General features: G+C 44.9%; 2 protein-coding genes across 5 annotated transcripts in view; both read right to left on the bottom strand.

Annotated features, from left to right (window-relative positions):
* Window positions 1-583: 583 nt before the first annotated feature.
* On the bottom strand, window positions 584-16,334 carry NPM2 (nucleophosmin/nucleoplasmin 2). Of its 3 annotated transcripts, none has more exons than XM_065947261.1 (8): window positions 16,094-16,334; window positions 15,832-15,911; window positions 15,619-15,704; window positions 15,324-15,449; window positions 4,755-4,845; window positions 3,517-3,671; window positions 2,103-2,132; window positions 584-686 (listed from the first exon to the last, which is right to left on the bottom strand). In XM_065947261.1, the coding sequence occupies exons 1-7, from the start codon at window positions 16,249-16,251 to the stop codon at window positions 2,121-2,123; spliced, it is 708 nt and encodes a 235-aa protein (XP_065803333.1). In that variant the 5' UTR covers window positions 16,252-16,334; the 3' UTR covers window positions 584-686; window positions 2,103-2,120. The 3 variants fall into 3 exon arrangements, with proteins under 3 accessions (XP_065803333.1, XP_065803332.1, XP_065803331.1); XM_065947260.1 differs by lacking the exon at window positions 584-686 and adding an exon at window positions 1,784-1,980; XM_065947259.1 differs by lacking the exons at window positions 584-686; window positions 2,103-2,132 and adding an exon at window positions 3,343-3,381.
* A 7,838-nt stretch (window positions 16,335-24,172) lies between these two features.
* XPO7 (exportin 7) overlaps window positions 24,173-27,828 on the bottom strand; it is a 36,501-nt gene continuing 32,845 nt past the window's right edge. For both annotated transcript variants that reach the window (XM_065946597.1, XM_065946598.1), the window contains exons 26-28: window positions 27,428-27,526; window positions 26,764-26,891; window positions 24,173-25,766 (exon numbers count right to left, since the gene is read on the bottom strand). In XM_065946597.1, coding sequence (XP_065802669.1) covers window positions 25,673-25,766; window positions 26,764-26,891; window positions 27,428-27,526 — 321 coding nt within the window. In that variant the 3' untranslated portion in view covers window positions 24,173-25,672. The remainder of the gene's footprint in view (window positions 25,767-26,763; window positions 26,892-27,427; window positions 27,527-27,828) is intronic.

Raw genomic sequence — 27,828 nt, 5'->3', positions numbered from 1 at the left:
CCTCTGGGCAGAGTCATGAGGATTAAAGGCGTGAGCCCACGGAAGGCATTCAGAGCAGTGCCCGGCTAACGGTGTCATGACCACAATCATGCCTTCTTTCTGCCTGTATCTCTGTGCCTGTTCCGCCTCAGGCCCTTTGCACCCTCGGCTCCTGGGAATGTCATTCTGCCAGCTCCACACGCAGCCATCATCGCTTTCCTGTCCATGGTCTCCTCTGAGGCACCTTCTCGGATCTAACGAAACAGCCCACCCCCACCATCGAAATTAGCCTGCTTTACTTCCTCCACAGCGCTTGATGCTCATTGAAATTACGTTGTTGCCTTGTTTCCACTAGACTCTAGGCCACTTGAAGGAATTTGCCTTGCCTGCCCTATATCTTGGTGGCATGAGGCCACAGTCAATGCCAGCTGCTTACTTGAAGCCAGACCTGATGTCTCTTGTCACTCTGGGTGACTGAGGGCAGTACCATATTCTCCCTTGTTCGAAGACAGGACAAAACTCACATCTGCCTCATGGAGTGTAGAAAGCAGAAGCAAGAAAGCCAGCCCTGGACTTCACTGGTGGTACAGTGAACTGCCAACGCAGGGGACATGGGTTTGATTCCTGGTCCAGGAAGATCCCACATGCTGCAGAGCAACTAAGCCCATGTGTCACAACGACTGAGCCTGTGCTCTCGGGCCGGTGACCTGCAACTACTGAAGCGTACATGCCTCAGAGCCCGTGCTCTGCAACAAGGAAAGCCACCTCAGTGAGAAGCTCGAGCAGGGCAACTAGAGAGGAGCCTCCACTGGCTGCAACCAGAGAAAAGTCCATACAGCAATGAAGACCCACGCGGCACAGCCAAAAGAAAAAAAAAGAACGCCAGTCCTGCCCACCTCTACCTCTTTCTGGCATCAAGAGAAGCTGAACAGGGAGACTGAAGCCTGCCCTTCTGATGCAGGTGTTCAGACACCTCCAGCCTCCTGGGACCCATGCTCGGGGGGTCCTAGGGAGGGAGGGCAGGGCCAGTTCCCCGTTGGCCCACTTCAGGCTGGCCGTGGGGTGCTGATTAGAGGCAGGGAGAAGCTCAGAGAGGTTGTGCAAGTAGACCCCGATGGGGCAGCCACCTGCATGTCACCATGGCTGAACCTGGCTTCAAAGAGGCTCTGCAGGCTGCTGGGAGCAGAAGCCCAGGGCCAGGCGATGAGTCATTCACCCCCCTTCCAATCCTGTTGGCCCCAAGCCAGCAATTTACTGAGCCCTGTTCTTGTGGCTCTGGCTGCGGCCCTCAGGGAATTCTAGCCTGGGAGTTGAAAGTGTTCACTGCCCACCTTCTGGGAGAGACCTTCCATAGGCTTCAGCAAGCCTGCCTGTCTCCCCACTTGGGAGGTTCCCTTGAAGGCACAGACTGACACAGACCTTCACCCTGTGAGCAGCGCCCCCCAGACAGGACGCAGACCTGGGAGAGCAGGTCTAGGCTGGGCCCTTCCTGGTGGGGTGGTGGGCAGCTATCGCCCCTCAGTTGTGTATTCTGGACACAGGCCCTGCCAGAAGGGAGTGTGGACGCAGGAAGACCCACCGCAGCTCCAGCTCCCTCTCCCAAAGCTAGGGAAGGGGCTGAGACACTTGGTTCTTCCCCCCAGAGCTGGGGATGGGGGTGATGCCAGGGAGAGAGGACGGTAGAGAGCAGAACACGGCTGGGGCGGGCACACCCAGGGGTGCTGGCACACGGCCTCCCTCTGCTGGACACGTGGGCTCACTGCACCCGGCTAGGACAGGGAGACGCGCAGAAACAAGGTCCTAGCAAAGCATCCTTTATTGTGACTGAGTCAGGGCTCTTCCTGCAGCAACCGAGAGCTGGGGCGAGAGGCTCTTGGGTTGGCCCCCCATCATGTCCATCACATTCAGACTCAGCACGGTGGTCTCACGGGTTCTCCCTCGGTCACTGCAGCCAGGCGCTCCTGGCTCCTCATCTCTTTTTAACGTCCTGGCTTTTTAGGTCTGGGTGTGGATTTGGCATATGAGAGAAGGGGCGCTCCAGTGTCCCACCCCCTCCCCATCCTAGCGCCTTCCCAGAGACCATCCCCACTTCCCCAGGACGACAGCCTCTTAGCAGTACTCACTTTCCAGCAGGGCTCCCTTTACGGTGGTGTCTGGAATGGGGTGGGGTTGGACAAGGAGTGGGAAAAGGGATTAGAGAGAGACTCAGCTCCATGCCAATAGCCCCAGGCCCTCGTACTAGATCCCAGGCTGCAGAGCTGAGCCCTGGACACTTCCAGGAAGCAGGGACTGTGATTTAGAGAGGTTCACTTCACCACCTGTCACCTGCCAGGGACCAACTTTTTTTTTTTTTTTTTAATTATTTCTCGGCTGTGCCACAAAACATGCAGGATCTTAGCTCCCCAGCCAGGGATCAAACCTGTGCTCCCTGCAGTGGAAGAACGGAGTCTTAACCACTGGACCACCGGTGGAAGTTCCTGACTCTTTTCAAAACAAGATTTTTTTTTCCCTTAAACTTCTATCTGCTTTATTTGTGTATAAGACACAAATACTTCTTTCTCATCATAAAAGATGCTAACCACCTTGCACAAAATATAGCAGAGACAAGAATAAACTACCTGTAATTTTCTTTACCTCCTACCAATATTAACATTTTGTTTCCCTTCAGAACTTTTTTTGTTTGTTCTGAAAACATGTGAAATAAAATGAAAATAATATCCTGTTCTTGGAATTTCATAAACACTTTTCAGGTTGCTATATTCTTCATGGGCATTATGTTGCATTCCATTGAGAAGACGTGACAGTTTAAGCAACTGTTATATGGATGGATGTTAGAATGCTTCCATTTTATACTATTATTAGAATAATGAAGTGATAAGTTTCTTAGTGCATATGTTTAGTTGCTAAGTCATGTTGGACTCTTTGTGACCCCATAGACTGTAGACTTCCAGACTCCTTTGTCCATGGGATTTCCCAGGCAAGAATACTGGAGTGGGTTGCTATTTCCTTCTTCAGGGGATCTTCTCGACCCAAGGATTAAACTCGCATCTCCTGCATTGGCATGCAGAGCCACCTGGGAATAATTTCCCCCATATTTCAGATGGGGTTCTTTGGAAGGAACTGCCGCAAGTGGAATGAAATCAGACAGGAAGAACTGCTTAATCCTTTTCAGAAAGGCTCTGCCAGCCGACAGCAGCAGCCCACTGTGTCCCTGCACACGCGTGTCCCCGCACCCCACGCACCTGCACATGCGTGAGGCCCACACACCACACACCTGCACACACGTGAGGCATTCTCTTTCAAGCACTATGTATCTCGTTTAAAGAGATGCTAATCATTGGGTAATTTAATAGATGGAAAGAGTTACCTTACTACCTCCTCTTTTTTTTCCATCTTTTTTTCCTGGAAACCAACACGAGCATTAGGGGGAGTTTGGGAGAGGCCAGGGCCAGAGAAGACTTGGGCTGAGCACCTGGCAGGGGTTGCCTGGAGCCTCTGCCCAGGTTTTTGGGGAGCCCTGAGGCACCCCTCCCTCACCTTGGCAGCACCTGTCTGCTTCTGGGGCACCAGCCTCTTCACTTGTTTGACGGGCGTCTCCTCCAGGAACATATCAATATCTTCATCGTCATCATCATCATCTTCCTCCTCCTCCAGGTCCTCCTCCTCCTCCTCCACTTCCTCCCAGGATCGATCTGAAATGTCAGCGATGGCAGGGGAGATGGGGCAGGGCCTCGGAGCCCTGGGGCCTCTGCTCAGCTCCCCTTCCCAGATCTCCCAGTGTGGCAGTGGGAAGCGTTTGCCTGCCTGCCTCCCGCAGACACTCTCTGGCCCCCCTGACAAAGCGCAGCCCGAGTGGGTGAGGGCTGAGGCCGTGGCAGGAGGGTAGGGGAACGGGGTGAGGTATAGCTCTGGCGGCAGGAAGGGGATGCACGCGGGAAGGAGCATGTGAGAGGAGGAGGGGAAGGCTGGGGACGCAGCAGCCCAGGGGCTCATCCCGAGGGAGGTGGAACCTGGCTGGGGTTTGGAGCAGGAGAGAACCCTGATGAAAGAGGCGCCACTGGACGGAGAAGAAGGCAGTTAAAGGGACATGACAAGCACAGCGATCTGCCGGGGACCATGTTACTGCCACAGCTTCATATTGGGCTGGCCAAAAAGTTCGTTTGTGTTTTCCCATAACAGCATACAGAAAACCTGAAGGAACTTTTGGCCAACCCAAAACTTCCCAGGTGGTTAAGTGGTAAAGAATCTGCCTGCCAATGCAGGAGAGGTGAGTTTGCTCCCTGGGTTGGGAAGGTCCCCTGGAGAAGAAAATGGCAACCCACTCCAGTATTCTTGCCTGGAGAATCTCATGGACAGAGGAGCCTGGTGCCCATGGGGTCACCAAGAGTCAGATGAGACTTAGGGACTAAACAATAATACTTCATAGCAGGTAATGTTTAAATGTGTGCTGCTATCAGGAATTATGTTAAGTGCTTTTCCTGAATACGGCATGTATTTCTTACAGCTAGTCTTGGAAGATGAAACCAAGTATCCCTCCCCTCCCCGGTGTTACAGCTGAGGGGTCCGTGGTCCACGAGGATATGGTGGAGGGATAAAGGAAGACCGGGGCTAGGACCCATGTCCATGCCTTCGGTCCAGGCTGCTGGTGATTCTGTTGCCTTGGTGACCTTTTCTACCCATGAAGGATCGCTCAAGTGTTTGAGGACCTCTTACGTCCTTGCCCCTGTGCCGGGCACTGTACTCGAAGACCTTTCTAGGCCCAAGCTTGGACTTACTGTAGTGTTCCTGGCCGCAGAGGAAAACGGGCCCAGAGCCAGCCCGGAGCTGGAACGTGACTGGAGGCGAAAACTCCAACCCCAGAACGACCTGCAGGGGGAGATGGAGGGGCGGGGAGGGGAGGAGAGGCAGAGAAGGGGGAGGAGGGGGAGGAGGGGCAGGGCCAGGGGAGGAGGGGGAGACAGGACAAGCCACTGAGACCTGACGCCTGGGACGCGTGGGGGGGCCTGGCCTCAGGCAGAAATGCTCAATTTATTCCCTCCCCTCCGCCACACACTTCAGGGGTTCCTTGAACCCTTCTGCACTCTTAACCCCCTGGCCTTCCCTGCTGAGGTGGACTCTGGAAGAGAAGAACATGGATCTGATCATTTCATTCCTGCCAAGATCACAGGGGGGCAGCTGTTGAATAGAGAAATCTTATAGCCATGGACTGTACTGCATCCCCTCAAATTCTCCCACTGAAGCCCCCTAACCTTCAATGTGATGGTATCTGGGGATGAAGCCTTTGAGACATAATCAGGGTTGGATGAGGTCATACCGGCAGGGCCCTCGTCATGAGATTAGTGCCCTTAGAAGCCTAGACCAGAGAGCGTGCTTTCTCCCTCGGCTGTGTGAGGACACAGAAGGACGGCAGCCGTCTGCAAGCCAGGAGGAGGTCCCTGATCAAACATCAACCACGTGGGCCCCCCAGTCTCAGACGTCTAGTCTCCAGGGAGGGGAGAAAGAAACGTCTGCTGTTCAAACCACTTACCCTGGTATTTTGTGATGGTAGCCAAGCTCACTAAAGCACTGATCGAATGAGAAAAGCAGATGCAAAGTTATGTTATTGTTTTACTATTGCCTTAAAGGACTTCCCTGACGGCTCATACGGTAAAGAATCCACCTGCAGGAGACCAGGTTCCACCCCTGGGCTGGGAAAAGCCTCTGGAGAAGGGAATGGCTACCCACCGTATTCTTGTCTGGAGAGAGGAGCCTCGCAGGTTATAGTCCATGGGATCACAAAGAGTCGGACACGACTGAGCGGCTAAGCACAGCACAGCTCTGTATTGATTTTTTCTACTTTTCCAAAGTTTGCAAGTTTTCTAGAGTAACAATAATGATACTTAAATTCCTTGAGTTTTTACTATGTGCCAGGCCCCATGCTAAGCATTTTACCTCATTTATCTTATTTAAATCTTCACAAGGAGGTGCTATTACTTTACAGAGAAGGATGTTGAGACTTAGAGAAATTAGAGTTCCTATTTCAGATAGGGAGCAGATAACTGAAAACAAACTCTGCAGCCACAAACACCTAGAAATGCTGGACAAAATGTACTTTGATGTTTTCATTGCTTGCCTGAACAGTAAGACAGGAAAGAGGCTCCTGTGGTCAGAGAGAAGAGCAGCCCTTGTAGGGGCTGATGCTGCAGCAGAAGGGAAGATGTCTTCCTTGGTGGTCAAGTGGTCAAGAATCCACCTTGCAAGGGAAACTGGTTCAGTCCCTGGTCCAGGGGGACCCCAGCGGCCGCACGCCGAGCCTGGTCCAGGGGGACCCCAGAGGCCGCACGCCGAGCCTGGTCCCCACAGGCCACACGCCGAGTCTGCTCCAGAGCCCACGCGTGGCAACAAGAGAAGCCACTGCAGTGAGAAGCCGCCTCCACTCACAACTAGGGAAAGCCTGCGCTCAGCAAAGATGACCCAGCACAGCCCCCAAAAGAAGAAAATGTCCTTGGGCTGTGACACTCATGTGGACAGGAGACACAGGGCCTGGGCTCAATAGGGGGCTGTGATGGAGCCCCTCACACGGGCTGGGACCCTCAGCTGGCTACATCTCAGCAGAGGACTGAGGAGGGTGGACTGATGGAGCCCAACCCGTCCACCCAGGGATGACCCGCCGTCAAAGCGGGGAAGGGAGAACTCCCATGTGAGACAGCAGAGCCTCTTGTGAGAAGCTGAGAGCTGCGGTTGTACTTCTCACTCACACCAAGCCTGAATTTACTTGGTGGTGACTGCCAAGTTAAGAGAGCCGTATAAAAACCCCAGGCTTGTGATATATCTGGGGCAAATGGCAGATGCAAATGAAACTAGTCTCTTGGGAGACTGAGTTCTTTTCATGCAGAATTCTTTCAGAAAACAGAACCAAACCCAACCAGAAGATGAGTTCACCATCTAAAATTACAAAACACACGAGGAATAGCACTGCTGGAGGTACCAGACGAAAAAAAATGATGCAGCCTAGTACAACCATGGATCTGAGAAAAGAGAATAACAACCTAAGCAACATGAAATAAGCTTGATGAAAACCAATATAAACATAAAATAGGAATATATTTATATAAGTATAAAACAGGAATCAGAACCATAAGAACAAGATATTAACAAAAATAAAAAGAACCAAAAGCAGCTTCTAGACATGGAAGACATAAGCGCTGAAATACTGCAGGGCAGCCGTGGAGATGCAGACAGAGACAGCAGACTTGACACAGTGGGGGAAGTAGCGGGTGGGACAAGCTGAGGGGGTGGTATTGACATACACATTACCATATGCAAAACAGAGAGCCGGTGGGAATTTGCCGTGTGACAGGGAGCTCAGATCTGGTGCTCTGTGACCACCTAGGGGGTAGAACGGGAGGGAGGTGGGAGGGAAGTTCAAGAGGGAGGGGACATAGTATACCTATGGCTGATTCATGTTAATGTATGGCAGAAACCAACACAACACTGTAATTATCCTCCAATTAAAAATAAATTTAAATAAAAAAGCATATGCATTGAAATCAAGTGAACAAATGGTTAGGAAGCAGAGTGAAACCAGCTGAAAGAAGAATTGATAAGCTGGAGAAGTGCTGGGCAGAAACTACCCCATGTGCAGCAGAGAGAGATGCATAAAATATGAAGAACCGAACATGGCAGACAGATGGGAGGGTCCATTGTACATCCAATAGAGTTAGGGACTGGGGAGAATGAAGTCAGTGTTCCAAGAAATAACAACCAAGAGTTCTCCAGAAACAATCCAAGACAGATCCTCAGCCATGAACAGGCAAATAAAAATAAATCCACACCTGAACACACCATGGTGAAATGACAGATAAGAACAAAGAGATGATCTTAACATCAACTAGAGGGGACACATCTTCAAAAAAGAAACAATAATCAGACAGACCGAGGATTTCAACATCAGAAATCAGAAGAATAGAATAACATTGTCAATGTTGTAAAGCTACCTGGGAAGCAAAATAATTATCAGACAATACAGACTTTGTGGTGTTGGAGGAGACTCTTGAGAGTCCCTTGCACAGCATGGAGATTAAACCAGCCAATCCTAGAGGAAACCAACCCTGAATATTGATCCGAAGGACTGATACTGAAGCTCCAGTATTTTGACCACCTGATGCAAAGAGCCGACTCTTTGGAAAAGACCTTGATGCTGGGAAAGATTCAGGACAAGAGGAGAAGGGCCGGCAGAGGATGAGATGATTAGACAACATGACCGTCTCAATGGACGTGAGTTTCAGCAAAGTCAGGGAGATAGTGAAGGACAGGGAAGCCTGACATGCTGCAGTCCATGGAGTGGCAGAATCGGATATGATTTAGCAACTGAACAACAACAATACAGACTTTTAATTCAATAAGCATTTTAGGGATAAAGAAGATCACCACATAAAGAAAAGAATTAGATCCAGATGGATGTGAAAAAAAAAAAGAATTAGATAAGGAAGATATTTACAATTATACGAAGAAGATAATTTTATAAGAAAGATAAACCTATAAATTATATGCATCAACATAGTCTGGACATACATAAAACTACAGTATAGTAATCAAGACAGTGTGATATTAGAGGGATAGACACAGAGGTCAAGAGAACATAAGACCTAGAAATAGATCCACACAAATACTTGCAACCTTTTTGACAAAAGTGCAAAGTCAATGAAATGGAGGAAGCTTTTCTGACAAATGGAGTTGGAGCAATTGAACGTCAACAGGCAAAGAAATGAACCTTCACCTAAACCTCATGGCATATGTGACAGTGATCATGGACTTAAGTGTAAAACATAAAACTGTAAGACTTTTGGACAAAAAGCATAGAAAACCTTCATGATCTCAAACTAGGTAAAGCATTCTTAGACTTAACATCAAAAGTCATAAAAGGAAAAATTAATACAATGGACCCTATCAAAATTAAAAACTTCTGTAAAAGTTCACGTGAAGAGGATGAAAAGGCAAGCTACAACTTGGGGAGAAAATATTTGCAAGCCATGTATTTGGCAAATGATTAGGGTCTATAATATGTAAAGAATTAGCAAAACTCAACAGTAACAAAACAATACAATTAGAAATGAACAAAAGACATGAACATTTAATTGAACATACAGATGGCAAAAACTGCATGAAAAGATGTTCAACGTCATTATCCATCAGGGAAATGCAAATTAAAAGCACAGTGAGACATAACTACACACATATTGCATGCTGAGTCGCTTTAGTTGTATCTGACTCTGTGCAAACTCCATCCATGAGACTCTCCAGGCAAGAATACTGGAGTGGGTTGCCATGCCCTCCTCCTGGGGATCTTCCCAACCCAGGGATCTGAACCCATGTCTCTCATGTCTCCTGCTTTGGCAGGCAGGTTCTTTACCACTAGCACCACCTGGGAAGTCCACAAACTGGAATGGTTAAAATAAAAGATGGTGTCAGTAAGGATGCAGAGAAACTCAGTCACTCATGCATTGCTGGTAGAAATGCAAAATGGTACAGTCACTTTATAAAACAGTTAGGCAGTTTTAAGAAACTAAATGTGCAACCACTCCATGTGACCCAGCAGTTGCACTCCTGGACATTTATCCCAGGAAAAATCGAAACTTAGGCTTATACAAGAACCTATATACAAATGTTCATAGAAGCTTTATTTTTAAGAGCACCAAACTGGAATCAGACTAGTTTTTCCACAGATGACTGGTTGAGCTGTGGTACTTCTGTACCATGGAATACCAGTCAGCAATTAAAAAAAACCACACACACAACTTGGATGAATCTCCAGGGAATATGCTGGGGGGCGGGGTGGAACCCAACCCAGTTCCTAAGAAGTTACATATGTCTGATTATATGTCAATGATCATATTTTAGAAACGGAGGACAGACTGGTGGTTGCCAGGACTGAGGGTGGGTGAGGAAACAGGAGACAGGTGAGTGTGGTTATAAAAGGAAAACATGAGGGATCTCTGGGCTGCTGAAACTTGGCTATGATATCTGTACCTTGGCTATGATAGTGGATATAAAACTTAGGTGAGGGCTTCCCTGGTGGCTTAGTGGTAAAGGGTCCTTCCTGACAATGCAGGAGACACAGGTTCAATCCCTGGTCCAGGAAGATCCCACATGCTGCAGAGCAACGAAGCCTGTGGGCCACAACTATTGAGCCGGTGCTCTACAGCCTAAGAACCGAACTATCTAGGGTAAAGCCATGCACCCCAGGCTTCCCTGCAACAAGAGAAGCCACTGCAATGAGAAGCCACTGCAATGAGAAGCCACGACTAGAGAGTAACCCCCACTCATCGCAACTGGAGAAAAGCCCACGCAGCAACAAAGACCCAGTGCAGCCAAAATAAATATATAAAATTAAAAAAAAAAACTTAGGTGATAAAGTAGTATAGAATAATATCCATGCATTGCATCAATGTCAGCATCTTGGCTTTGATATCATATTGCAGTTTTGTAAACTGTTTCCACTGGAGAAAACCAGGCAAAACATACAGGGGTCTCTCAGTATCTTTTCTTATAAATGCATGTGAATCTGTAATTATCTAAAAAATTTTCAATTAAAAAATAAGCATATACAAAGTAACAAAATTATGAGAAGAATCTACTGAATCTTCACAATCACAGTAGGAAGTTTTAACACATTTCTTTTGGCAATCAACAGATCAGAGAGACAAAAAATATATAGGTTTGACTATATAAGCTTGATTTAATGGACATACATATAATCCTATAATACTACCATGTGGTAAGCCACAAATCAAGTCTCAAATGCACAGAATTTATATATATATATCTTTGGGAATTAAAAATTCTAAGTAACTCATGCATCAAATAAGAAATCATAACGGGGGGAATTCCTTGACAGTGCAGTGGTTAAGACTCCATGCCTCCACTGCAGGGGGCGTGGGTTTGATCTCTGGTCAGGGAACTAAGATCCCCAAAGTTTTGAGGCATAGGCAAGAAAAACAAAAAAACCCAACAAAACAAAAAAGAATCATAATGGAAATCAGAGAACATTTAAAATAAAATAGTGAAAATATCACAAAACACAAATTAAATGATGCAGTTAAAAAATCTTCAGAGGGAAATTTATAGTATTCAAAATAAACAAAATGTACTTGGTAAAAATAAGCTAGAACATGAATGGACTAAATAACTAACTCAAGAAATAAGAAAAAGGAACAAAGCAAGCCAAAAATCAGATAACCAGAGAAATTAGTAAAACAGAAAATAAGGAAACAATAGAAAACATCAACAAAATCAAAAGCTTGTTCTTTGAAGAAAAAAAAGTCTAATACCCAGTGATCGAAGCGAAGGGAAAAAAGGAAAGATGATAAGCACTACTAGGAATTTTAAAAGAGGAATAAAATAATGGATATAGTCACGATGAAACACTTCAAAAAATTTCCCATTGTCCTCTAGCTTGCATTATTTGGAGAAATCTACTCATATCCTTGTCTTCATTCCCTTGTGTGAGATGCCTTTTTAACTCTGGCTGCTTTTAAGATTTTCTCCTTATCACTGGTTTTGAGCAATTTGATTATAAGACACACTGGGGTTCATAGAATTTCTTAGATCTGTGGATTTGTCATCTAATTAGATGAAAATACACTAATGAGATTAACAGCAAGTTAGATACTGCGCAAGAAAAGAAAAATGACATTGAGTAAATAAAGACTACCCAAAATGAAATACACAGGAAAAATATTTTAAGAAGACAGAGCAAAATGAAGTGTGGGACAGGTATTGATAATTGGATTCCTCAGTAGAGATGAGAAAGATGGAACAGAAAAAAAATGTTTGAAGAAATAATGCTCAAAAGTTTGCAAATGCTCTAACTAAAAGTCAGATGATCAAAGTGTTAAAAAAAAAAAAGTAAAACTCAATTATGTGTTATAGAAAAGAAATGCAACTTATACATAAAGATACAGAGGTTTCAGTAAAATAACAAAATAAAAGAATAGGAAAAATACACAAACACTAATAATACAAAGAGAGCTAGACTGACTATATTAATCAGACTAAGTAGACTTCAAAATATTTGTCAGGGAAAAAGGGAACACTTCATAATGATAAATGGATCAATTAACCAAATTGATTTAATAATCTTAGAAACAGAATTTATTAGGATATACCTAACAAAAGAGTTTCAAAATACATGGAGCAAAACTGATAATCAAAAAGAGAAATAGAAAAAAGACACAATTATTGTTGAAGTCTTCAATATTTCTCTTTCAGTAACTGAGAGATCAAGTGGACAGAAAATGAGTAAGGATATAGAAGGCTCACACAAAATCATCAACCAACATGATATACTCAGCATTTACACAGCAATATACCCAACCACAGGAGAACACCTGTTCTTCAAGTATAAATAAGATATTCACCAAGACAGAATATATTAGGGGCCATAAGTCACAACACTATTTAGACTGAAATCGAATAATGTATATTTTCGTACTACAATCACAATAGAAATCAATTAAAGAATGAATAATGGAAAATCTCTAATTATTTGGAAATTAAAGAGCAAACATACTTCTAAGTACCCCAGGGAGTGAAGAATAAAACTAGAAAATAATTTGAACTGAATTAAAATGAATATTCTTAGCAAAATTGGTAGGATGAAGCCAGAAACATGCTCAGAAGGAAATCATAGCACGAAATGCTCACATCCAAAAAGGGTCTAAAAACAATATGAGATTAATAATGGATAAGATAAGATTATGCTGTGAGAAGCTAGAAAGAGATCAAATTAAAACAAAAATATGAAGAAGGAAATTAACAACAGATAGATTAAACACAAAAATGGATAAACAATAGAAAAAGATTGATGAAGCCAAAATCTGGTTCTTGAAAAAGACTGATACAACTGTTAGACCTAACATAGGGCATCTACAAAAATCTTTTATCCATCTGAATGGTAAAAGACTGAATACTTGTCCTCTGGAAAAAGGCAAGGATAGCCCTGCTCTTACCACTTTCATTCATCATTGTACTTGATGTCCTAGTCACTGAAGTAAGACAAGAAAAAGAAATGCCAGGTATAGAGACAGAAAATGAAGATGTTAAACTGCGTTTATTCACAGATGGCATGAATAAGCACAAAGCAAATTCAGTGGCATCAATAAAAAGCTGTTAGGACTAATATGCAAATTTAGCAAGGTCAGTTAGTACAAAAGCCACTTATATAACTATATGCTAGTACTGAGCAATAATAAAATAAAAATGTAAAATACCATCTCTGAACCTACAGCTAACATCATACTCAATGGTGAAAAGCTGGAAGCATTTCCTCTAAGATCAGGAACAAGACAAGGATGTCCACTCTCACCACTTTTGTTCAATATAGTTTCTGAAGTCCTAGCTATGGCTACTCGAAGGTTTTCTAAATAGCTACTTACTGGGAGAAGATCAGATTTGGGGATGGGGGAAAAGGTCATACATAAAAATTAAGAATTTGGATTTAATAGGTTAAGTTTGTAATTTCTATTGAAGTGAAGTGTTAGTTGCTCAGTCGTTCCCAATTCTTTGTGACCCCATGGACTGTAGCCCACTAGGCTCCTCTATCCATGGGATTTTCCCAGGCAAGAATACTGGAGTGGGTGGCTACTTCCTTCTCTAAGGGATCTTCCTGACTCAGGAATCGAACCCAGGTCTCCTGCATTGCAGACAGATTCTTTACCAGCTGAGCCACCAGGAATAACTGTTAGATAACTGTTAACGTACTGAGTTGGACACAGTATGTGGAGCACAAGAGAGGCTGGGTTTACAGAATAAATTTCCATGTCTTCATTTGTATAGGTGGTCTGTAAAACTATGGGAATGGATAGATCTAGGGAGATCTTGTTGAAAGAGAAAAAAATAGGTTTGAGGGCAGTTTTACAGATCAACCTCCCAGATCTTTAAGGGCAGATAATCCTGGTCTTCAAATCACTGTTGTCCACAAAGAAGAAGGGAACACTTCATGCCTCGGTTCATAAGGCTAATATGCCTTGACATCCAAATAAGGTGAGGTTAAAGTGTCTGCCTCCAATGTGGGAGACTCAGGTTTGATCCCTGGGTCGGGAAGATCTCCTGCAAAAGGAAATGGCAACCCACTCCAGTACTCTTGCCTGAAGAATTCCATGGATGGAGGAGCTTGGTAGGCTACAGTCCACGGGGTCGCAAAGAGTTGAACATGACTGAGCAACTTCACTTTCTAAGCTCACTTATGAGTATGTAAGTTTAAAAAAAGAGTCTTATTAACACAGCAAATCTAGACATTTATAATACAATCAGTAATGTTTATCTCAGGAATGCAAAGTTGGTTTAATATTATCCTATTACTACAATTTACCACATTAACAGATTAAAGGAGAGAGTGCCCCTGATCATATGAACAGAAACACTTTCAATAACCAATAATGATTAAAAAGAGGAAAAGTCAATTTTTCAAAGGATTAGACAGAGACTTCCTTAACCTGACAAAGAGTATCTACCACATACTTCATACTGAATGAGAAATGTTAGAAGCATTCCTTTTTAAAGGAATGAAACAAGGATATCTACCATTATCATTTTATCCAATATTATACTAGCGGTCCCAGCCAGTGTACCAGATTTAAAAAAAACAAATATAAAAATTGCCATTATTCACAAAGATCTACACAGAAAACTCGAATGACTAGAAGTGAGGATTTCTGGGTACACAGTCTGGATAGACAAGCAGTGTGTAAATCACCAACAGTATACGCTCACCAGCAGTAAACAGCTGAAAAATGGGATTTGAAGAAAAGTTATTTAACTTGCCCAAAGTCACACAACTAGTGAAGAGTGGACTAGAGTTCCCTGGCTGTCCAGTGGTTAGGATTCAATGTGCACCGCCCCCCTCTCCCCTCCACAAAAAAAGGGAGTGGATCAGGATGGAAAGCGGGCTCCCTGCTCCTGAGTCCAGGCTTTTAGTGCTGGGCTATATGCCTCCCTGGGCTTTCCAGGTGGCTCATTGGTATAGAATTCACCTGCCAGTGGAGGAGATCCAGGTTCGATCCCTGGGTTGAGAAGATGCCCTGGAGAAGGAAATGGCAACCCACTCCAGTATTCTTGCCTGGGAAATCCCCTGGACAGAGGAGCCTGGTGGGCTACATACAGCCCATGGGGTCACAGAGTGGGACACGATTTAGCGACTAAACAACAAAAACTATTTCTCTCCGGCACTGGCTGGACATCTGCAGGAGCCTGTACCACACCTTTGTGTCCATCTGCACACAGGGGCGAGGCCTGAGCAGGGGTGAGGCCTGAGCAGGGCCTCCGGGGGCTGGAGCCAGGGTTTCCTAGGCCCTGGGGAAGCTCACCATGGGGAGGACCGATGCCCGAAGCGAGGCCAGGGTGAGGGGCTTCCTCCTCTTGTCGTCCTGGCTTGCCGAGGGCAGGATCTCCACGACGTTCACCTCCTCTTTGGCTTTCTCCCCCAGGGAAATCTGAGCGGGTGCAAAAAGGCGCAGGGCGCCCCCTCACCCCCAGGGCGAGGGCGGAGGAGGGAAGCCTGGCTCCCGCTGTGGGGACCGGGCAGTGCCACCTGCTCCTGCGTGTCTGGCCAAGCTCCCCCCTGCCCCATCCTTCTCCCCTCCTCGGAGGGGCGGTACCCACCGTGCTGAGCAACAGCACACAGTCCTGCCTCCCCACCTTTTGGGGTTTGAAGGTCCACGCCGGCCTCTCCTGGTTTAGCTCACAGCCTGCGAAGGGAGTTGGAGACAGCGGGAGAGGCGTCCCCTCTCTCCCTCCAGCCCTCTCTCTTCCCGCCAAGACGTTCCCCGCCACCAGGACCCCGCTGCTCCGAGGACACCCTGCGGCCTCACTCACCCCAGAGCAGGCTCAGCGTCTCCTTTTCGGAGGTGCTGCTGATGGGACTGCGGTTCATGATGCGGGCGGGCGCCGAGCAGCTGCCGAGGAAAGGCCCATTACCATCCCCTGGCTGGAGGGCCCCGGCGGAGCGCGCCGAGCGGAAGGGTTGCCCCGCCGGCCCTCCCAGCACCCCGAGGGGCAGCGCCCGGCACCCGCGGGGAAGGCGGCTCGGCGCGCGGCCTCAGGCCCACCCTGCCCCCGGACCCAGCCCTCTCGCAACCTCTCCTCCTCCTCGCCGTCCCTGACTCCGCTCACTTCATCGGCTCCTCCTCGGATCGCTTTCCTCTCCAGCTTCCTTACTCCGGCCTCACCTGTGGGCCCGGCCGCCCACAGCGGGTCGTTAAGAAGCCTGGGAAGGGGCCCCGGGAGGGGTCTCATCAGCCCCCATCCCGTTCTTTCACTCTTTCCTCCCCTGGGCGCCTCAGAAGCACCTGGAGAGCTTGTTAAGACAACAAGCGCTAGGCCCCACCTCCACCGTTTCCCACGGAGGGATCCAGAACATTAGCATTTCTAAGCAGGCGCCCAGGTGAGGTGGATGCTGCGGACCACGCCGTGAGGACCGCGGTCCTGGCTAACGGGGGCTGACCGAGGCCTGCCGCGGGGGCCCGCCCGCGCCCTCCGTGGAGACGCTCTGCCCCCGGTAGGAAGCAAAGCCTTGTCCGCCCTGCCTTTGCCTTTTTGTTTGTTTCCTTTCCCTGCAGGCCAAGTGTGGGCCTCTCCCCAGGCCCAGAGGGCCGCACCCCCAGGGCTGTGGTCCCCAAAGATGAAGAGCCCAGTTTCCAAAAGGCTCGCTTCTCCCAAGGCCAGGAAGGAGTGGGGATGAGGAAGGGCCAGGAGACGCAGCTGGTGAGCAATACACCTGGGGCAGTGACTAGGAGGGCCGCCCATTTAACAAACATCCGTTCTCAGGCACAGTGAAGCACTCAAGTGTTTGTTTGGGCGGGGGTAGCAAACTGGAGGCAGGTTTTCGGTTGACCGCCACCCCCCCCCCCCCCCAAGTGATACCTCTGTTTGGGAGTCAGAAACAACCAGGAACCTCTCTCATTGCGTTCTTATGCATCACTTCTATGCTGGAAACTTCTCACCTACATATAAAATTCACTGATTTTCAACAAAGGCGTCAAGAAGACCATAGTCTTTTCCACAAATGGTGCTGAAGGAATCCTTCTGGAACTCGGATTGGAGTGGAGCTTCTACTGTGCAGGAAAGAGCTTATTTTTTTTAAAAAAACACTGACTTTATTGAGAAATAGTTCATATATAAAAATGGACTCATTTAAAGCATATAATTTGAATTTTCACAAATGTATCCACCAGGCTCAGTGGTAAACAATCCATCTGCCAATGCAGGAGACAAGGGTTCCATCCGTGGGTCAGGAAGATCCCCTGAAGGAGGAAATGAAAACCCACTGCAGTATTCTTGACTGGAGAATCCCATACACAGAAGAGTCTGAAGGGCTACAGTCCATGGGGTCACAAAAGAGTTGGTCACAGCTGAGTGCCTAAACAACACGACCACCAACACACCAGGTAGCCATCACCTCAGCCAAGTTACAATTCCAGTTAATCTTCCAAATTTCCTTGTTTCCCTTTGCAGTCAATATCCTCCCCTTACTAATTGGCATTAGACACTTCTCTGCTTTCTGACACTGTACATTAGTACTAACTGTTGTAGAATTTCATATAAGCAGATTCATACAGGGTCTTTTTGTTTGCCCTCTTTTGCTGAGCAAAATGTGTTTGAGGTTTCTTTTCCATATTGTTGCTGTTTGTTTCTGTTTATTGTTGAGTAGTACTCCAAAATTTGTATATCCAGACACCTGCTGGTCAGTTTTAGGTGTCAGCTTGACTAGGTCATTGCAACCAGTTATTCAATCAAAATGAGGGTGTGGCTGACACCTTCTATGTGGCAGTTTCTACTGAGGGTATTTTATAGATGTGATTTACATCCACAATCCCAGTTACCTTTAGGTAAAGATTAGCCTCAATACCATGGGTGGGCCTGGTGCAATCAGTTGAGAGTCCTTAAGAGTGGAACTGAAGTCTCTCTGAAGATGTTTTGCCTGGACTGCAGCTTCAAGTCCTGCTAGAGCTTCCAGCCTGCTCTTCCTGACAACCTGTCCTACCAATTTCAGACTTGTCTAGCCAACCCTCATGATTGCAGTAGCCAATTCCCTGTTTCCCTGTGCTACATCCCTGACTGATAAACCTGTTGATAAATATTTGGGTAGTTTCTAGTTTTAGATTATTATGAATAAAAATGCTATACCATTTGAGGGCAAGTCTTTGCATGAAAATATATTTTAGTTTTTCTAGGATAAATACATAGGAGTGCAATTGCTGGGTTATTTGGTATGTATATATTAAATTTTATGTGAAACTGTAAAACTATTTCCAAATTTCCTGTACCACTTTGCATTTCTACCAGAAATGTATGAAAATTCCAGTTGCTCTACATCTTTGTCAACACTTGGCATTGTCAGTCTTCTTAATTTTAGTCATTCTGGTGGATGTATATAGTGACATCTCTTCTGGTTTTTATTTATATTTCTTCAATAGCAAAAGATGTTGAAAATTTTTTCAATTGTTTATGGGTCATCTGTGTATTTTCTTTTGAAAAAAATCTGTTCAAATATTTTGTTCATTTTTAAATTGAGTTATTGTTCTTATTGTAGTTCTTTGTACTCGGATGACTGTATTAGGCATACACATTTTCCACTCCTGCCTTTTCATTTAAAAACCAAATGGTATCTTTTGAAGAGGAGAAATTTTAAAACTTGATGAAGTCAAGTAGTTTTCTTTCATTTGTGGATCATGCTTTTGATATTTTAAGAAATCTTTGCTTAACTCAAGGTTGTGAAAAATTTCTCCTAAGTTTCCTTCTGGAAGCCTTGTAGTCTTAGCTTTTACTTTTACATCTGTGATCCATTTGAAGTTAATTTTTGTGCATGGTGTTAGGTAAGGGTCGAGGTTCATTCCCCTCCCGCCTCAAGTGAATATGTAATTCTTCTAGCACCAGTTCTGGAAAAGACAATTCTTTCTCTGTTGAATTACCTTGGCACTTTTGTCAAAAGTCAACTAACCATATATGTTGGTCTATTTCTGGATTTTATTCTTTCCCATTGGTCTGTCTGTCCTAGTGCCAAGAGGACACTGTCTTGACTACTGTAGCATGGTAGTAAACCTTGAAATCAGGCAGTTGAATTCTCCAATGCTGATCTTTCTCACAGATATTTTGACTCTTCCAGTTTCTTTCTTTTCTTCCAGATTCTTTTAGAATCAGCTTGCCAGTTTCTTAAAAGAAAAAAGCCTTCTGGGATTTTTATTTGGATCCTGTAGAATGTAGCTCAATTTGGGGAGAATTGCCATCCCAGTTTTGGGTCAACAGTCCATGAACATGTTTTAATCTCATTTATTTAGATCTTTAATTTCCTCAGTGATGTTTTATAGATCTTAGTGTTCCGATCCAGCATATATCTTGTTAAATTTATTCTGATGTATTTCGTACTTTTGGATGCTATAGCAAATAGTATATATTCAAAATTTCATCTAGTGATAGTTTATCTTTTAGTATATAGAAATAGTTGATTTTCACATTTTATGCAATATTTCATATTTCTACATACTAAAAATGTTTCTAATTCTAGTTGGTGAGAATTTTTGTCATATGCTTTTTCTTCATTGGAAAGTTCACCTTATTCACCTTTGTTTATATGGTCAATTACATTTACTGATTTTTTGAATATTTTAAACCAACCTTGCATTTCTAGGACCAATCCTATGTGGTCATGATGTATTATGCTTTTTGACATATTCCTGGATTTGATTGTTTATATCTTATTATGACTGAGTACTGTTCCCTCCTCTTCTATTTTCTAATTTCTTGTTGAATTCCAAGTGCTCTGCTTGCAAAAGCAGGGAAGTCTCCTTAGATCAGAGTTCCATTCAGGCTCACCAAGCACTCTTTCCCATAATGTCCCACCATTCCTCTGCCTTGACTCAGTTGCTGTCCTACTCTGGATCCTGGGGGGAATCATACTGCAATCTACTTTTCTCTATCCTCCCAAAGTCCTGTTGAGTCCACCCCTCACCCCCAATATTTCCCACTTCTCTCGAACTCCTTATTACTCATTTGTTGTTCAGTCGCTAAGTCACGTCCAACTCTTGGTGACCCCATGGGCTGCAGTGTGCCAGGCTCCTCACTATTGGTGAATAAAGGCTTTTACTCACCAGTGGTGAGTTAAAGATTGGTTACTAGGCTGCTTTCAAACTTAATGGTTTTTAGGATCAAATCCCAACCTCTTGTGCTCCACCCTTCATCCAGACTTGTTTAGGATTACACTCTCCCTCCATTCATGCTGTTTTTGCAGCCCCTAGAAAGGTACAAGGCGTTTCGTGCCTCAGGATTTTTACGCTGTTTCAATGTTCTCCCTTGCCTTCTTTCGATGAGCTCGCTTCTGTTACTGCTCTTCTCGGAGGCTCCTCCTTGTATTCCAGAGCAAACAGCAAGCAATGATCATCCTTTTCAGCCTGTGTGCCCATTCCACTGAGTTCTTCCCAGCCAGGGATCAAGTCCTTGAACAGTGCCTCTGTGATTGTCACCGTGGATACCTCTACCCAGTACACCGCCCAGCTCTGGCCTTCCCTAAGAGGGAAGCTCTGCAACCATAGGGCAGCCCAGCCCTGCTCCCAGCCGCCCGCGCGGCCAGCGGATGTTGGGAGTCATGACTCGCGCCTGCGCAGAGAGGCGGAGGTGGGGTGAGCGGCGGCCCTGAGAGCACGCTCCCGCGGAGCCGGCCTCTGTGCGCAGGCGCGGCGGGGACCGAAAGACAGCACCGAACCGCCTCCGGGGCGCGGAGGCTTGTTGGGAAGTCGTACCGGGTCAGGGGTGAATTCTTTCCCTCTTTCCTTCGCAGATCTTCGGGGCTAGTGTTAGAGGCTCGTTCCCTTTTCCTTTTGGTAGAAGTCTTTGGTAACGATGTGAGCTTAATCGCACAACGCAGGCAGCCCGGGGATCTCTCCGCAGGGGCTTCACCCAAAGGAGGTCCAACTACCCTCCACTCCCCCGTTCTGCAGACGCTCCCACGCCCCCGATACACATCCCTTCGTTCATTATGATCTCTTCTGTATTCTCTCTTCTGTCAGGTCCGGCTCGTAAGGAGCACGTTTTGGTTGCTGAGACAGGGCGGGAGTGGGGTTAGCAATGCCTCAGATAATCCCATGAGACTTAGGGACAGTAGAGGGACTTCAAAAAGGAAGTGGGGCTCTACTCCGAGTTTGAAAAGGTGGGTAAAGATCAAAAAAGTTTACATTGAGAAGAGAGGGCCCTGCAGATCGGGAAAAGGCACAAGGTGCAGTGTGGAGGAAGAGATGGCAGTGGCAGTCCTCTGAGGAGGGTTTCCTTGCAGCCATTGTAGCTTGGCTGGTAGTTTATGGCTTGGCTTGTTTTGTGACCAGACTAATGGGGGTGGAAGTGATTTCTTGCTAAATAGAAATGATGAAGTCCTGTCATATTCTTAGATCAAAGAGTGGTTTCATTTCCACTCATTTTCCAGCTGAACTAATGGAGCCTTGCAGAGCTTTATCTTCATTGCCCTGTCATCAGTCTTTCAAAGTTGAGGGGAGACATGCTTTCACATTCATCCACCCTTTCACTATCAGACACTGGTGTGACCCCTTTGACCTTTACAAAAGGCCAAGTCCATTGTCCAGTTGATCAGTTTGTATTCTGGGTTTGGTTGTTCTCCAGACCTTCAATCCAGATATACATAGAACTCCTTTAATTTGTTGTCCAATAGCAGGGGTTAGATTTCCCACTTGACACTCTTCATTCATTTGTAACCCAATAAGGGGGTGCTCTGGTCCATATAGGTGGTGCTGGTATGCCTGTTAGTTGAGTGGTCTGTCTTTGTGATTGTTAAGCAGAATTTCAAGTATAGCTGTGCTTGTGTTAAGTATTGTTTATTACATTGTTTTGGGGTCAGCTTGTACCAATTTGCCTTGCAAATGATGTTTTTTCCTTTTTAGTTTCCTTTTCTGTTGCTGACCCTCAAAAAGGTATGTATGGCTTAGAGTAGATTCTCATGAATGAACAGACAGCAACAGTGAGGCTGTCCTGAGAACCGTAAGGGTTTTCTGAGGAAGAGGATAATATCCGAGGCTTGATTTCATCCTCCCTTTTGATCATTTGATGTCCCACTATCTGGCAGCTCATTTGTTTATAGTGACCCATTGATCCTGAAATAAACCAAATTGGCTGACTAGTGAATTCCAGGGTTATCTAAGAAACCCAAGATAAATGTAATAGACCCAGGAGACATGCTGTGGATTCAAGAAGCCTCTTAGACATTATCTAGCACCTGATTGGTGGTTGAATTAATTATGGCTGGTGAGTATATTTTAAACTCGAAAGATTTAAAGAACTAGGACTTCTAAAGTAATACTCACTTACATTTTTTCCAGCCCTTGTTATTGGTTATGGTTTTTGCAGTCTCCCTGTAATCATCCTTGCTCTCCCTTTCTGCTTTAGCACTTGGGTAACACTTCATGTGGCAATGTAGGTTTGTTGTAGATCTAGCTAGAAATCTTGGGTGGAAGATGGGTTGGCTGGTGGTAGTTAAGATACAGAGAAGTGTTTTGGCTCTCCGGAGTTAATTCATCTTACTCCATGACCATGGGTATTTTGAAAAGTGGTCTTTTCCCACTCTTGGTTAAAACTTTGTAAATTACGAGAACATTTTGCCACTTGATAGGGAAAGAAGCAAGTTCTTAATGTTTGCATTTGCAGAACATAGAACTATTTACTTAGTAGGATGTCACTTGTCATTAGAAAATTGGTACTTGGCTGAAAGTACTTCTTAAAATCTGAAAACTTAAAATTTGATCCTTCTTCCTTTGTCTGAATTATACCTTAGTGAAGATGGATAACCCTATTTGTTGGCAGAGCCAACAAAAACAAATACATACATACAGTTTGATGATCTGCAATAAAGATTCTAGGTGTTTTTGTCAATGTAAGGTTAAGTTTGTGTCAGGAAACACTGTCCAGAGACATTTGACTTGATGCCTGGGGTAGCCTGGAAAGTAATAAATTCATTCTTCAACTGAATAAAAGCTCCACAAGATTTCTTGAGGAAATAAAAGTTTAAAGATAACTTAACTGGCTTTTGCATTTATTAGGTTGACTCATGTGAAACTGCTGATAACTGATCAGGAAAAAAGGCTCTTGTGGGGGTATCCCTCTTGCAGCTTCACTGTTTAAAAAGTCTGATGTGGTTGGGGAAGATTTTAACTGTGGCAGTTGGTAATGACTGGACTGGGCTTAGGACTGCACTGGGGAGACACAATCTCTAGTGAGGCTCTTGCCTCTGAAATTGTTTTTGTGGAAGGAAAGGGAGGAGTATGGGGTTCTGCTGATCAGTCGGCATTTCAGGATAGTTGGGGGAAAGGGTTTCTTCTTCAAATATCTGTGAGAAAGTTATTTTTGTCTTATTTACTGCAGAATTAGAAGTCCAGGTCAAGGGAGCATGTGACTGGAGTGTTCTGCATATTAATAAAGGCCGACCATTTTCTATTAGGCTTAGAGACAGACTTGACTAAGATGAATCAATTCTACTTGCCTTCTAGATATTAGAATGTATATTTTTTTGGCCTGTGAAATAACTTTGGACCAGAGACCAAAACAGCAGACAAAGGTATATCTAGTGGACAAGAGTGGCTCTCTAGAGCCTGTGATTATTGAATGTCACTCTGCATTAAGGTACAGGAAGATATCATAGTATCTTAATACTTTTCAATGTTCCTGGAAACTAAATGCTTTTACATCTGGGTCCTACATAGCAAAGGGGGTGAGAAATAGTCCCTTTTATGATAGTTCTGTTCTACATTTGACAATTCTGGCTCATGAAATCTGCCAAGTATTCTGGGGATATTTGTCCTTGAACTTGTCAGGGTCTGTGAGTGACGCCTAGCCCACGAGCATATGTCAGAACATTAACTCAGGTTTTTGCAATTACTACTTCTCTCCTGGTTACCCTGTTGTTACCTGGAAGCTCATAAAGAGATAGAGGCTTCACTTGTTACAGCTGTGGACCCAGCATATTTTTTATATAGAGAATGTATGGACTAAAGGAGTCCTGCTTTTAAAAAGATATGGAATCAGACTTCATCCAATGAGAAACAAGCTAATTTCAGAGTTGAGGGGTGCCTTGTCACCCACTGGCTTTCAGGAATGCATGTTTCATGTGTTCAGAATGAGACATGTCCCTGCCAACACACTAGACTTGATCGCTGAAACCAGGTCAGTAGAAACCATTGAAGTTTATTGGCGGTCACAATGCTTACACTGTATGCAGCAAACACCCTTACAAGTCTATCCGCAACCTGATCACGCAAGAAAGGATTCACCACACAGTCGCCAGAGGAGAAGGAAAAAAAAAAACAAAACAGGCTTGTTTCTGGGGGTAGAGGAGAAAAATAAAAAATAAAACCTAATTGATGAGTGTCCCATGGGCGAGAGCTGAACTAGAGATGCGTACAACTAGCAGCAACAGTTGTGGAAAAAGTACAAGGCAAATAGCTTTCTCCGTTAATTTTCCTCTGTAGGTTAATTTTTTTTAATATTCAAAACATTTATTATGGTTTTCATTTTATAAAAATGTATATTTTTAAAGGGGTGGGAGAATGTTAAATACTTCATGCTAGGCAGACCTTGTTATTAAGAACCCCTCCACTGTAGTAACTTCCTCCAGTTCATACATTCACGAGTGCAGGGTACATATATAAATATCCACACGCACACATCCACACACACTGCCTCGAGGGCTGGGGAAGACTAAAAGTTAGCGGCCACACATGACTCATCCAAATTGCTCGACAGGAGAGCCACTGGCTCGACTCCTTTTCTCTGGTCTCCACTTTGAACAGAGACCAAGAACCCTAAATTATAGTTACATCTGACTTTTAAAAGCAAGAGGCATATGTCTGAGGATGGGGGATCGGCAAAGTGGGAAAGAGGATGAAGCTAAGAATGCCAAACACTTTTAGCTGGAGTTGTCGGTCACTGCAAGAGGCCAAGGAACCGAGGGCGGCATCTAGGCTGACGGGGGAGGAGGGGTGGTGCTCCGCATGGCTTAGAGTTCCTAATAACAAGGGTAATACAGTAACAGGAAGTGATAATTTGGGGGGGGGCAAGGGAAGGGCAATAAGAAAAAATATACATTTGGAATTTTTACTTTTTTTTTCTTTTTGCCTCTCTACACTGTGTCACTAAATATATCTCTGCACGTTCACACACCCTTGTCCAGTAACGCTTCAGGCCACCAGAATACACATTTTTTCCTCACTCGCATACACAACCCCTCACATCAGCATTGGTGCACTAGACTCTGTAAAAATTTTTCAGTCACACTTTGTTTTTAAACTTGAGTCAATATAAACCTTGTTCAAAATGTTATGAAAAAATGTACATGTTTATACAAGGCAGGTTGTGGCAGGACACTGGGGGGCTCTTTCCCCGCGGGTGGTCCCAGGAGGAGGGGGCTGGAGACTCACGCATTTGTGCCTCTATCTCCTCCCACCACCCTTCCCACCCAATCCCCCAGGAACCAGCAGCGCCCTGCCCCCGAGTGAGTGCACTCACACCCCTATTCCCTGGGGAAGAAGCTAGTTGACCTTTGCCATTTTCCCCATACCCCTGGAGGAGGGGGCCAGGATCAGCCAGGCCCTCTCCATTGTAATTGTTCGCCCCCTGGGTCAGACCAAAGGGACACTGCTCTGTACAGGTAGAGTCCAAGGAGGTGTCAGCTCATCATATCATTGCTATTCACTCCATACGTGGAATTCTTCATCGAGTCGTTGACTTCTCGACGGAACGCCGACAGGTTCTGGGTGAACCTACGGGTTGGGGGAGCAGAGTGGAAGGGAAAGGTCTTTGCCGAAAAAGTTTCTAGCAAGCAAGTGGCTACTGAGAGGCAGAATGTTTGAAGCAGTGGGTTCGAAGGTCAGTTAATCAGGTTCAGTCCTAAGACTAAGGAGAAGTTGGGCTAGTTTTGCACCCCCTTCTCCCTGACACCTTCAAGGCAGGCTCAAGATCTGGTTAAATCCAGGGCTCTGAGGATCATTTCGGGCTCGTGGCAGCACAAAAGGAATCTCGGTCTCATCTTTATCAGGTGGGAAGTAACCCTCCCGAGGTGAAGGCTGGACGAGCATGAGGCTGTCTCAGGTCTTAGCCGAGAGGCCTGTGCTGGCCAGTACGGTAGCCATCAGCACAGGTGGCTCTGCAGCACCCGGAGGGCTCAGAGCAACGGAGGAACTGAGCGCAGTGAAAAGACATTTAAAATGCAGCTCCCCAACTGTACCTTAACTAACTTGAAGTTAAAAGCTGTATTTTTAATTAATTTAAATGAAAGAAAATTTTAAAAATCAATTTAGGAAAACCTGACATAAGTTCAGTTATTGAACAACTAAGTATGTCTGGAACAACTTAAGTATGGGAGTCTACTTTGTCAACTGTAACTCTTAGGAAATCTAAATACAAATTAGTATTTCCGATGAAAATTTAGCATCCGAATTGAGATTTTCTGTTGATTGTAAAATACGCAAGATCTTGAAGACTTAGCACAATAAAAACAATGTTAAAATTCTGTTTAAAAATACTGATTACACATTGACATATTATTTTAGACACATGGGTTAAATAAATAAAATATATTGAACATTGTTTCTTTTTACAGCAACTAGAAAATTTAAAATTATTTCATGGCTTGCTTTTCTATTGGGCAGCACTTCTTTTTAGATGGCATCTAGAAGACTTTGAAGGAGTCTCCTACGTTTCAATGGCCTGAAAACTAAAAGTTGCCCAAGATTTCTTGGCAGAGCCTTCGACACTCACCTGTCTCTGTTTTTCGTTAGAAGGTTTCGCTCGATGCCTTCCATCAAGTTTTCAAAGCACAGATGCATAGCCTGCTGCTTCTCTGGTGGCTGGCTGTTCACGATACTGTTCCTTAGGTCAGAAAAATACTGCAGGGCAGAGAGAGAAAGAAGGTAAGGAGAGAAGATGCAGAAAGGTTGACTAGCCCCTCATCACCTGAGGAACAGGAGTGTTCTAGAAGAAACAAAATTGGATACTTTTTTTTTTTTTAAGTTTAAGCAAGCACTTGTAGGATATCATTAGCTTACTTAAAAATCTAGAATTTTAAAGTGATAAATTCTATGAGGGTCACCTGATGCAGATTCTTCTTTTTTTTTTTTTTTTTAAGATTCTTCTTTTATAAGAATCTCTAGACTTATTTAATCTGTTTACAGCAGAACTGGAACTAGAATGTAGGCCTCAGGTGCTCTGATCTCCAGCGGCTTCTCTCCTTGTCACACTTCCTCATCCCTCCCCTTCTGTCTGAACTGCTCCAGGTGCTGACTTGTAACATTTAAGTGACTGTGTTCTGTTCAGACCACGAGTAGGACATGCTCAAGAGATGGGCCGCGTTCTCTCTCTCACCACTGCGGGCATGTCTGTCTTTCCCCCAGTGCCCTGGACACCAGGGAGCTGGTTCTCCTACCTTTTCATTAAGTAGTATCAAGCCGAGTAGGGGTCGGGACATAGACCACTGGTTCCTACAGTCTTCGAAGATGATGATATTCAGCACCGTTGACAGCATCTGGAAAAGGAGAAGCGGAGGCAGTGACCTGGTGTGTGGCTGCCCAAACAGAGCTACAGATCCCAGACAGAGGAGCTTACTAGGCTGAAAGCCTTTTCTGTTGAGAGTAAACCAAATAGTTCATGAAACTTCATTTAAATCTATTATAAGGTGAGTTACAAGATATTCCCTTTCCTGGTCTTTAAATTGGTTTGATAATTCATTTAAAAATGGACCTTTCCAGTTAACCCTGATTTTTGTGGGTAATGGGATCAGTCAAGTAAATAATTATAATAGGCAAAATCACCCTGCACTAAAGCTCT

This window comes from Muntiacus reevesi, chromosome 10, assembly GCF_963930625.1.
Source record: "Muntiacus reevesi chromosome 10, mMunRee1.1, whole genome shotgun sequence".
Classification (NCBI taxonomy): Eukaryota; Metazoa; Chordata; class Mammalia; order Artiodactyla; family Cervidae; genus Muntiacus; species Muntiacus reevesi.
Note: the sequence above shows the minus strand (reverse complement) of the source record. Positions and strands in the feature narration are given on the sequence as shown.